General features: G+C 43.3%; 1 protein-coding gene across 6 annotated transcripts in view; it reads right to left on the bottom strand.

Moving 5' to 3' along the window:
- garnl3 (GTPase activating Rap/RanGAP domain like 3) overlaps window positions 1–11,775 on the bottom strand; it is a 209,267-nt gene that overhangs the window by 105,035 nt on the left and 92,457 nt on the right. For all 6 annotated transcript variants that reach the window (XM_064943218.1, XM_064943221.1, XM_064943215.1 and 3 more), the window contains exon 3: window positions 11,609–11,683. In XM_064943218.1, the coding sequence (XP_064799290.1) occupies window positions 11,609–11,683 (75 nt within the window). The remainder of the gene's footprint in view (window positions 1–11,608; window positions 11,684–11,775) is intronic.

The raw sequence follows: 11,775 nt of genomic DNA, 5'->3' as shown, positions 1-11,775 counted from the left end.
ATCTGTGACCAACATATATTCCCAGTCAAAAGAAATCAATAGATTAGGATGTCACAGGAAGGCCAAGAAGATCATCAAGGATTCCATGTCTATGTACACAGGGCAGCAGCCTCGAAGATGCAGGGTTGCGCAACCGAGTGGTAGCCGGCTAGTGATGGCTATTTAACATTCTGATGGCCTTGAGATAGAAGCTGTTTTTCAGTCTCCCGGTCCCAGCTTTGATGTACCTGTACTGGCCTCGCCTTCTGGATGATAGCAGCGTGAACAGGCAGTAGCTCGGGTGTTTGATGTCCTTCATGATCTTTTTGACCTTCCTGTGACATCGGGTGCTGTAGGTGACCTGGAGGGCAGGCAGTGTGCCCCCGGTGATGTGTTTGACAGACTGCTCCACCCCCGACAGGATGCTCTCAATTGGGCATCTGTAAAAGTTTGTGAGGGTCTTAGGGACCAAGACAAATTTCTTCAGCTTCCTGAGGTTGAAGAGGTGTTGTTGCTCCTTCATCACCACAATGTCTGTGTGGGTGGACCATTTCAGATTGTCAGTGATGTGTACGCCGAAGAACATGAAGCTTTTCATCTTCTCCACTGCGGTCCCGTCGATGTGGACAGGGGGGGTGCTCCCTCTGCTGTTTCTTGAAGTCCACAATCAGCTCCTTTGTTGATAGATATAGATTTTTCAGAATTGGGAGGTAGTAACATTTTTCTGCGCTGGGAGGTAGTAACATTTTTCAGCGTTGGGAGGTAGCAACATTTTTCAGCGTTGGGATGTAGTAAAATCTTTCAGCGTTGGGAGGTAGTAACATTTTTCAGCGTTGGGAGGTAGTAACATTTTTCAGCGTTGGGAGGTAGTAACATTTGGAAGCGTTGGGAGGTAGTAACATTTTTCAGCGTTGGGAGGTAGTAACATTTGGAAGCGTTGGGAGGTAGTAACATTGTTCAGCGTTGGGAGGTAGTAATATTTTTCAGCATTGGGAGGTAGTAACATTTGGAAGCGTTGGGAGGTAGTAACATTTGGAAGTGTTGGGAGGTAGTAACATTTTTCAGCATTGGGAGGTAGTAACATTTCTCAGCGTTTGGAAGTAGTAACATTGTTCAGCGTTGGGAGGTAGTAACATTTTTCAGCATTGGGAGGTAGTAACAGTTTTCAGCGTTGGGAGGTAATAAAATTTTTCAGCGTTGGGAGGTAGTAACAGTTTTCAGCGTTGGGAGGTAGTAACAGTTTTCAGCGTTGGGAGATAGTAACAGTTTTCAGGGTTGGGAGGTAGTAACATTTGGTAGCGTTGGGAGGTAGTAACATTTTTCAGCGTTGGGAGGTAGTAACATTTGCAAGCGTTGGGAGGTAGTAACATTTGCAAGCGTTGGGAGGTAGTAACATTTTTCAGCGTTGGGAGGTAGTAACATTTTTCAGTTTTGGAAGGTAGTAACATTTCTCAGCGTTGGGAGGTAGTAACATGTTTCAGCATTGGGAGGTGGTAACATTTTTCAGCGTTGGGAGGTAGTAACAGTTTTCAGCATTGGGAGGTAGTAACATTTTCCAGCGTTGGAAGGTAGTAACATTTTTCAGTGTTGGGAGGTAGTAACATTTTTCAGCGTTGGGAGGAAGTAACATTTGGAAGCTTTGGGAGGTAGCAACATTTTTTAGCGTTGGGAGGTAGTAACATTTGGTAGCGTTGGGAGGTAGTAATATTTGGAAGCGTTGGGAGGTATTAACATTTGGCAGCATTGGGAGGTAGCAACATTTGGAAGCGTTGGGAGGTAGTAACAGTTTTCAGCGTTGGGAGGTAGTAACAGTTTTCAGCATTGGGAGGTAGTAACATTTTTCAGCGTTGGGAGGTAAAAACAGTTTTCAGCGTTGGGAGGTAGTAACATTTGGAAGCGTTGGGAGGTAGTAACATTTGGAAGCATTGGGAGGTAGTAACATGTTTCAGCATTGTGAGGTAGTAACATTTTTCAGTGTTGGGAGGTAGTAACATTTGGAAGCGTTGGGAGGTAGTATCTTTTGGGAGCATTTGGAGGTAGTAACATTTGGGAGCATTGGGAGGTAGTAACATTTGGAAGCTTTTAACATTGAGCAGCATTGGGAAGTAGCAACATTTGGAAGCGTTGGGAGGTAGTAACATTTTTCAACATTGGGAGGTAGTAACAGTTTTCAGCGTTGGGAGGTAGTAACAGTTTTCAGTGTTGGGAGGTCGTAACATTTTTCAGCGTTGGGAGGTAGTAACAGTTTTCAGCATTGGGAGGTAGTAACACTTTTTAGCGTTGGGAGGTAAAAACAGTTTTCAGCGTTGGGAGGTAGTAACATTTGGAAGCGTTGGGAGGTAGTAACATTTCTCAGCATTTGGAGGTAGTAACATTGTTCAGCGTTGGGAGGTAGTAACATTTTTCAGCATTGGGAGGTAGTAACAGTTTTCAGCGTTGGGAGGTAATAAAATTTTTCAGCGTTGGGAGGTAGTAACAGTTTTCAGCGTTGGGAGGTAGTAACAGTTTTCAGCGTTGGGAGGTAGTAACAGTTTTCAGGGTTGGGAGGTAGTAACATTTGCAAGCGTTGGGAGGTAGTAACATTTGCAAGCGTTGGGAGGTAGTAACATTTTTCAGCGTTGGGAGGTAGTAACATTTTTCAGTTTTGAGAGGTAGTAACATTTCTCAGCGTTGGGAGGTAGTAACATGTTTCAGCATTGGGAGGTGGTAACATTTTTCAGCGTTGGGAGGTAGTAACAGTTTTCAGCATTGGGAGGTAGTAACATTTTCCAGCGTTGGAAGGTAGTAACATTTTTCAGAGTTGGGAGGTCGTAACATTTCTCAGCGTTGGGAGGTAGTAAAATTTGGAAGCGTTGGGAGGTAGTAACATTTTTCAGTGTTGGGAGGTAGTAACATTTGGTAGCGTTGGGAGGTAGTAATATTTGGAAGCGTTGGGAGGTATTAACATTTGGCAGCATTGGGAGGTAGCAACATTTGGAAGCGTTGGGAGGTAGTAACAGTTTTCAGCGTTGGGAGGTAGTAATAGTTTTCAGCATTGGGAGGTAGTAACATTTTTCAGCGTTGGGAGGTAAAAACAGTTTTCAGCGTTGGGAGGTAGTAACATTTGGAAGCGTTTAGTAACATTTGGAAGCATTGGGAGGTAGTAACATGTTTCAGCATTGAGAGGTAGTAACATTTTTCAGTGTTGGGAGGTAGTAACATTTGGAAGCGTTGGGAGGTAGTATCTTTTGGGAGCATTTGGAGGTAGTAACATTTGGGAGCATTGGGAGGTAGTAACATTTGGAAGCTTTTAACATTGAGCAGCATTGGGAAGTAGCAACATTTGGAAGCGTTGGGAGGTAGTAACATTTTTCAGCATTGGGAGGTAGTAACAGTTTTCAGCGTTGGGAGGTAGTAACAGTTTTCAGTGTTGGGAGGTCGTAACATTTTTCAGCGTTGGGAGGTAGTAACAGTTTTCAGCATTGGGAGGTAGTAACACTTTTTAGCGTTGGGAGGTAAAAACAGTTTTCAGCGTTGGGAGGTAGTAACATTTGGGAGCATTGGGAGGTAGTAACATTTGGAAGCGTTGGGAGGTAGTAACATTTTTCAGCGTTGGGAAGTAGTAACATTTTTAGCGTTGGGAGGTAGTAACATTTGGAAGCGTTGGGAGGTAGTAACAGTTTTCAGCGTTGGGAGGTAGTAACATTTTTAGCGTTCGGAGGTAGTAACATTTGGAAGCGTTGGGAGGTAGTAACAGTTTTCAGCGTTGGGAGGTAGTAACAGTTTTCAGCGTTGGGAGGTAGTAACATTTGGAAGCGTTGGGAGGTAGTAATATTTGGAAGCGTTGGGAGGTATTAACATTTGGTAGCATTGGGAGGTAGCAACATTTGGAAGCGTTGGGAGGTAGTAACATTTTTCAGCATTTGGAGGTAGTAACAGTTTTCGGCGTTGGGAGGTAGTAACAGTTTTCAGTGTTGGGAGGTAAAAACAGTTTTCAGCGTTGGGAGGTAGTAACAGTTTTCAGCGTTGGGGTAGTAACATTTTTCTGAGTTGGGAGGTAGTAACAGTTTTCAGCGTTGGGAGGTCGTAACAGTTTTCAGCGTTGGGAGGTAGTAACAGTTTTCAGCATTGGGAGGTAGTAACACTTTTTAGCGTTGGGAGATAAAAACAGTTTTCAGCGTTGGGAGGTAGTAACATTTGGAAGCGTTGGGAGGTAGTAATATTTGGAAGCATTGAGAGGTAGTAACATGTTTCAGGATTGAGAAGTAGTAACATTTTTCAGTGTTGGGAGGTAGTAACATTTGGGAGCATTGGGAGGTAGTAACATTCGGAAGCGTTGGGAGGTAGTAACATTTTTCAGCGTTGGGAGGTAGTAACAGTTTTCAGCGTTGGGAGGTAGCAACATTTGGAAGCGTTGGGAGGTAGTAATATTTGGAAGCGTTGGGAGGTAGTAATATTTGGAAGCATTGGGAGGTAGTAACATGTTTCAGCATTGAGAAGTAGTAACATTTTTCAGTGTTGGGAGGTAGTAACATTTTTCAGTGTTGGGAGGTAGTAACATTTGGGAGCATTGGGAGGTAGTAACATTTGGAAGCGTTGGGAGGTAGTAACATTTTTCAGCATTGGGAAGTAGTAACATTTTTAGCGTTGGGAGGTAGTAACATTTGGAAGCGTTGGGAGGTAGTAACAGTTTTCAGCGTTGGGAGGTAGTAACATTTTTAGCGTTGGGAGGTAGTAACATTTGGAAGCGTTGGGAGGTAGTAACAGTTTTCAGCGTTGGGAGGTAGTAACAGTTTTCAGCGTTGGGAGGTAGTAACATTTGGAAGCGTTGGGAGGTAGTAATATTTGGAAGCGTTGGGAGGTATTAACATTTGGTAGCATTGGGAGGTAGCAACATTTGGAAGCGTTGGGAGGTAGTAACATTTTTCAGCGTTGGGAGGTAGTAACATTTTCAGCATTTGGAGGTAGTAACAGTTTTCGGCGTTGGGAGGTAGTAACAGTTTTCAGTGTTGGGAGGTAAAAACAGTTTTCAGCGTTGGGAGGTAGTAACAGTTTTCAGCGTTCGGAGGTAGTAACATTTGGAAGCGTTGGGAGGTAGTAATATTTGGAAGCGTTGGGAGGTAGTAATATTTGGAAGCATTGGGAGGTAGTAACATGTTTCAGCATTGAGAAGTAGTAACATTTTTCAGTGTTGGGAGGTAGTAACATTTTTCAGTGTTGGGAGGTAGTAACATTTGGGAGCATTGGGAGGTAGTAACATTTGGAAGCGTTGGGAGGTAGTAACATTTTTCAGTGTTGGGAGGTAGTAACATTTTTCAGTGTTGGGAGGTAGTAACATTTGGGAGCATTGGGAGGTAGTAACATTTGGAAGGGGAGGTAGTAACATTTTTCAGCGTTGGGAAGTAGTAACATTTTTAGCGTTGGGAGGTAGTAACATTTGGAAGCGTTGGGAGGTAGTAACAGTTTTCAGCATTGGGAGGTAGTAACATTTTTCAGTGTTGGGAGGTAGTAACATTTGGGAGCATTGGGAGGTAGTAACATTTGGAAGCGTTGGGAGGTAGTAACATTTTTCAGCGTTGGGAGGTAGTAACAGTTTTCAGCGTTGGGAGGTAGTAACATTTGGAAGCGTTGGGAGGTAGTAATATTTGGAAGCGTTGGGAGGTAGTAATATTTGGAAGCATTGGGAGGTAGTAACATGTTTCAGCATTGAGAAGTAGTAACATTTTTCAGTGTTGGGAGGTAGTAACATTTTTCAGTGTTGGGAGGTAGTAACATTTGGGAGCATTGGGAGGTAGTAACATTTGGAAGCGTTGGGAGGTAGTAACATTTTTCAGTGTTGGGAGGTAGTAACATTTTTCAGTGTTGGGAGGTAGTAACATTTGGGAGCATTGGGAGGTAGTAACATTTGGAAGCGTTGGGAGGTAGTAACATTTTTCAGCGTTGGGAAGTAGTAACATTTTTAGCGTTGGGAGGTAGTAACATTTGGAAGCGTTGGGAGGTAGTAACAGTTTTCAGCATTGGGAGGTAGTAACATTTTTAGCGTTGGGAGGTAGTAACATTTGGAAGCGTTGGGAGGTAGTAACAGTTTTCAGCGTTGGGAGGTAGTAACAGTTTTCAGCGTTGGGAGGTAGTAACATTTGGAAGCGTTGGGAGGTAGTAATATTTGGAAGCGTTGGGAGGTATTAACATTTGGTAGCATTGGGAGGTAGCAACATTTGGAAGCGTTGGGAGGTAGTAACATTTTTCAGCGTTGGGAGGTAGTAACATTTTTCAGCATTTGGAGGTAGTAACAGTTTTCGGCGTTGGGAGGTAGTAACAGTTTTCAGTGTTGGGAGGTAAAAACAGTTTTCAGCGTTGGGAGGTAGTAACAGTTTTCAGCGTTCGGAGGTAGTAACATTTTTCTGAGTTGGGAGGTAGTAACAGTTTTCAGCGTTGGGAGGTCGTAACAGTTGTCAGCGTTGGGAGGTAGTAACAGTTTTCAGCATTGGGAGGTAGTAACACTTTTTAGCGTTGGGAGATAAAAACAGTTTTCAGCGTTGGGAGGTAGTAACATTTTCAAGCGTTGGGAGGTAGTAATATTTGGAAGCATTGAGAGGTAGTAACATGTTTCAGGATTGAGAAGTAGTAACATTTTTCAGTGTTGGGAGGTAGTAACATTTTTCAGTGTTGGGAGGTAGTAACATTTGGGAGCATTGGGAGGTAGTAACATTTGGAAGAGTTGGGAGGTAGTAACATTTTTCAGCGTTGGGAGGTAGTAACATTTTTAGCGTTGGGAGGTAGTAACATTTGGAAGCGTTGGGAGGTAGTAACAGTTTTCAGCGTTGGGAGGTAGTAACAGTTTTCAGCGTTGGGAGGTAGTAACATTTGGAAGCGTTGGGAGGTAGTAACATTTGGAAGCATTGGGAGGTAGTAACATTTGGAGCGTTGGGAGGTAGTAATATTTGGAAGCATTGGGAGGTATTAACATTTGGTAGCATTGGGAGGTAGCAACATTTGGAAGCGTTGGGAGGTAGTAACATTTTTCAGCGTTGGAAGGTAGTAACATTTTTCAGCGTTGGGAGGTAGTAACATTTTTGGGAGGTAGTAATATTTGGAAGCGTTGGGAGTATTAACATTTGGTAGCATTGGGAGGTAGCAACATTTGGAAGCGTTGGGAGGTAGTAACATTTTTTCAGCGTTGGGAGGTAGTAACATTTTTCAGCATTGGGAGGTAGTAACAGTTTTCGGGGAGGTAGTAACAGTGTTCAGTGTTGGGAGGTAAAAACAGTTTTCAGCGGGGAGGTAGTAACAGTTTTCAGCGTTCGGAGGTAGTAACATTTTTCTGAGTTGGGAGGTAGTAACAGTTTTCAGCGTTGGGAGGTCGTAACAGTGTTCAGCGTTGGGAGGTAGTAACAGTTTTCAGCATTGGGAGGTAGTAACACTTTTTAGCGTTGGGAGATAAAAACAGTTTTCAGCGTTGGGAGGTAGTAACATTTGGAAGCGTTGGGAGGTAGTAATATTTGGAAGCATTGAGAGGTAGTAACATGTTTCAGGATTGAGAAGTAGTAACATTTTTCAGTGTTGGGAGGTAGTAACATTTGGGAGCATTGGGAGGTAGTAACATTTGGAAGAGTTGGGAGGTAGTAACATTTTTCAGCATTGGGAGGTAGTAACATTTTTAGCGTTGGGAGGTAGTAACATTTGGAAGCGTTGGGAGGTAGTAACAGTTTTCAGCGTTGGGAGGTAGTAACATTTTTAGCGTTGGGAGGTAGTAACAGTTTTCAGCATTGGGAGGTAGTAACACTTTTTAGCGTTGGGAGGTAAAAACAGTTTTCAGCGTTGGGAGGTAGTAACATTTGGAAGCGTTGGGAGGTAGTAATATTTGGAAGCATTGAGAGGTAGTAACATGTTTCAGGATTGAGAAGTAGTAACATTTTTCAGTGTTGGGAGGTAGTAACATTTGGGAGCATTGGGAGGTAGTAACATTTGGAAGCGTTGGGAGGTAGTAACATTTTCAGCGTTGGGAGGTAGTAACAGTTTTCAGCGTTGGGAGGTAGTAACATTTGGAAGCGTTGGGAGGTAGTAATATTTGGAAGCGTTGGGAGGTAGTAATATTTGGAAGCATTGGGAGGTAGTAACATGTTTCAGCATTGAGAAGTAGTAACATTTTTCAGTGTTGGGAGGTAGTAACATTTTTCAGTTTTTGGAGGTAGTAACATTTGGGAGCATTGGGAGGTAGTAACATTTGGAAGCGTTGGGAGGTAGTAACATTTTTCAGCGTTGGGAAGTAGTAACATTTTTAGCGTTGGGAGGTAGTAACATTTGGAAGCGTTGGGAGGTAGTAACAGTTTTCAGCGTTGGGAGGTAGTAACATTTTTCAGCGTTGGGAGGTAGTAACATTTGGAAGCGTTGGGAGGTAGTAACAGTTTTCAGCGTTGGGAGGTAGTAACAGTTTTCAGCGTTGGGAGGTAGTAACATTTGGAAGCGTTGGGAGGTAGTAATATTTGGAAGCGTTGGGAGGTATTAACATTTGGTAGCATTGGGAGGTAGCAACATTTGGAAGCGTTGGGAGGTAGTAACATTTTTCAGCGTTGGGAGGTAGTAAAATTTTTCAGCATTTGGAGGTAGTAACAGTTTTCAGCGTTGGGAGGTAGTAACAGTTTTCAGTGTTGGGAGGTAAAAACAGTTTTCAGCGTTGGGAGGTAGTAACAGTTTTCAGCGTTCGGAGGTAGTAACATTTTTCTGAGTTGGGAGGTAGTAACAGTTTTCAGCGTTGGGAGGTCGTAACAGTTGTCAGCGTTGGGAGGTAGTAACAGTTTTCAGCATTGGGAGGTAGTAACACTTTTTAGCGTTGGGAGATAAAAACAGTTTTCAGCGTTGGGAGGTAGTAACATTTGGAAGCGTTGGGAGGTAGTAATATTTGGAAGCATTGAGAGGTAGTAACATGTTTCAGGATTGAGAAGTAGTAACATTTTTCAGTGTTGGGAGGTAGTAACATTTTTCAGTGTTGGGAGGTAGTAACATTTGGGAGCATTGGGAGGTAGTAACATTTGGAAGAGTTGGGAGGTAGTAACATTTTTCAGCGTTGGGAGGTAGTAACATTTTTAGCGTTGGGAGGTAGTAACATTTGGAAGCGTTGGGAGGTAGTAACAGTTTTCAGCGTTGGGAGGTAGTAACAGTTTTCAGCGTTGGGAGGTAGTAACATTTGGAAGCGTTGGGAGGTAGTAACATTTGGAAGCATTGGGAGGTAGTAACATTTGGTAGCGTTGGGAGGTAGTAATATTTGGAAGCATTGGGAGGTATTAACATTTGGTAGCATTGGGAGGTAGAAACATTTGGAAGCGTTGGGAGGTAGTAACATTTTTCAGCGTTGGAAGGTAGTAACATTTTTCAGCGTTGGGAGGTAGTAACATTTGGAAGCGTTGGGAGGTAGTAATATTTGGAAGCGTTGGGAGGTATTAACATTTGGTAGCATTGGGAGGTAGCAACATTTGGAAGCGTTGGGAGGTAGTAACATTTTTCAGCGTTGGGAGGTAGTAATAGTTTTCAGCGTTGGGAGGTAGTAACAGTTTTCAGCGTTGGGAGGTAGTAACAGTTTTCAGTGTTGGGAGGTAAAAACAGTTTTCAGCGTTGGGAGGTAGTAACAGTTTTCAGCGTTCGGAGGTAGTAACATTTTCAGAGTTGGGAGGTAGTAACAGTTTTCAGCGTTGGGAGGTCGTTTTTCAGCGGAGGTAGTAACAGTTTTCAGCATTGGGAGGTAGTAACACTTTTTAGCGTTGGGAGGTAAAAACAGTTTTCAGCGTTGGGAGGTAGTAACATTTGGAAGCGTTGGGAGGTAGTAATATTTGGAAGCATTGAGAGGTAGTAACATGTTTCAGGATTGAGAAGTAGTAACATTTTTCAGTGTTGGAGGTAGTAACATTTTTCAGTGTTGGGAGGTAGTAACATTTGGGAGCATTTTAACATTTGGGAGCATTGGGAGGTAGTAACATTTGGAAGAGTTGGGAGGTAGTAACATTTTTCAGCATTGGGAGGTAGTAACATTTTTAGCGTTGGGAGGTAGTAACATTTGGAAGCGTTGGGAGGTAGTAACAGTTTTCAGCGTTGGGAGGTAGTAACAGTTTTCAGCGTTGGGAGGTAGTAACATTTGGAAGCGTTGGGAGGTAGTAACATTTGGAAGCATTGGGAGGTAGTAACATTTGGTAGCGTTGGGAGGTAGTAATATTTGGAAGCGTTTATTAACATTTGGTAGCATTGGGAGGTAGCAACATTTGGAGCGTTGGGAGGTAGTAACATTTTTCAGCGTTGGGAGGTAGTAACATTTTTCAGCGTTGGGAGGTAGTAACATTTGGAAGCGTTGGGAGGTAGTAACAGTTTTCAGCGTTGGGAGGTAGTAACAGTTTTCAGCGTTGGGAGGTAGTAACAGTTTTCAGCGTTGGGAGGTAGTAACAGTTTTCAGCGTTGGGAGGTAGTAATAGTTTTCAGCGTTGGGAGGTAGTAATAGTTTTCAGCGTTGGGAGGTAGTAATAGTTTTCAGCGTTGGGAGGTAGTAACAGTTTTCAGCGTTCGGAGGTAGTAACATTTTTCAGCGTTGGGAGGTAGTAATAGTTTTCAGCGTTGGGAGGTAGTAACAGTTTTCAGCGTTGGGAGGTAGTAACATTTTTCAGCGTTGGGAGGCAGTAATAGTTTTCAGCGTTGGGAGGTAGTAACAGTTTTCAGCGTTCGGAGGTAGTAATAGTTTTCAAGGTAGTAACAGTTTTCAGCGTTCGGAGGTAGTAACATTTTTCAGAGTTGGGAGGTAGTAACAGTTTTCAGCGTTGGGAGGTAGTAACAGTTTTCAGCGTTGGGAGGTAGTAACAGTTTTCAGCGTTCGGAGGTAGTAACATTTTTCAGCGTTGGGAGGTAGTAATAGTTTTCAGCGTTGGGAGGTAGTAACAGTCTTCAGCGTTGGGAGGTAGTAATAGTTTTCAGCATTGGGAGGTAGTAACATTTCTCAGCGTTGGGAGGTAGTAATAGTTTTCAGCATTGGGAGGTAGTAACAGTTTTCAGCGTTGGGAGGTAGTAACAGTTTTCAGTGTTGGGAGGTAAAAACAGTTTTCAGCGTTGGGAGGTAGTAACAGTTTTCAGCGTTCGGAGGTAGTAACATTTTTCAGAGTTGGGAGGTAGTAACAGTTTTCAGCATTGGGAGGTAGTAACAGTTTTCAGCATTGGGAGGTCGTAACATTTTTCAGCTTTGGGAGGTAGTAACAGTTTTCAGCATTGGGAGGTAGTAACAGTTTTCAGCGTTGGGATGTAGTGACATTTGGAAGCGTTGGGAGGTATTAACATTTATTTTGGGGGTTGATCCAAAGACATAGTTTTTACTGTTTAATTGTTCACCAGCTCATGACCACACACACACACACACACACACACACACACACACACACACACACACACACACACACACACACACACACACACACACACACACACACACACACACACACACACACACACACACACACACACACACACACACACACACATCACCACTTCCCCATACGTCCCATGTCTGTGTGTGTTTGTATGTGTGTGTAATTGAATTCATCATGTATGGGTCATTGTAGACCCAAATAAATAACTATAGACCAGTGAGTGTGTGTATGTGGGTGCGTGTAGGGGTCCTCACCTCATCTGATGAGCCATTCTCCACTCGGAAACGACCCGCTCTCTGTATGGCTCCGTCTGCATCACTAGAGATCAGCTGGAGGGAGGATCGAGAGAGAGAGAGAGAGAGAGAGAGAGAGAGAGAGAGAGAGAGAAAGAGAAAGAGAGAGAGAGAGAAAAAGAGGAAAG

This window comes from Oncorhynchus masou, chromosome 28 (genome assembly GCF_036934945.1).
Source record: "Oncorhynchus masou masou isolate Uvic2021 chromosome 28, UVic_Omas_1.1, whole genome shotgun sequence".
NCBI lineage: Eukaryota > Metazoa > Chordata > Actinopteri > Salmoniformes > Salmonidae > Oncorhynchus > Oncorhynchus masou.
Note: the sequence above shows the minus strand (reverse complement) of the source record. Positions and strands in the feature narration are given on the sequence as shown.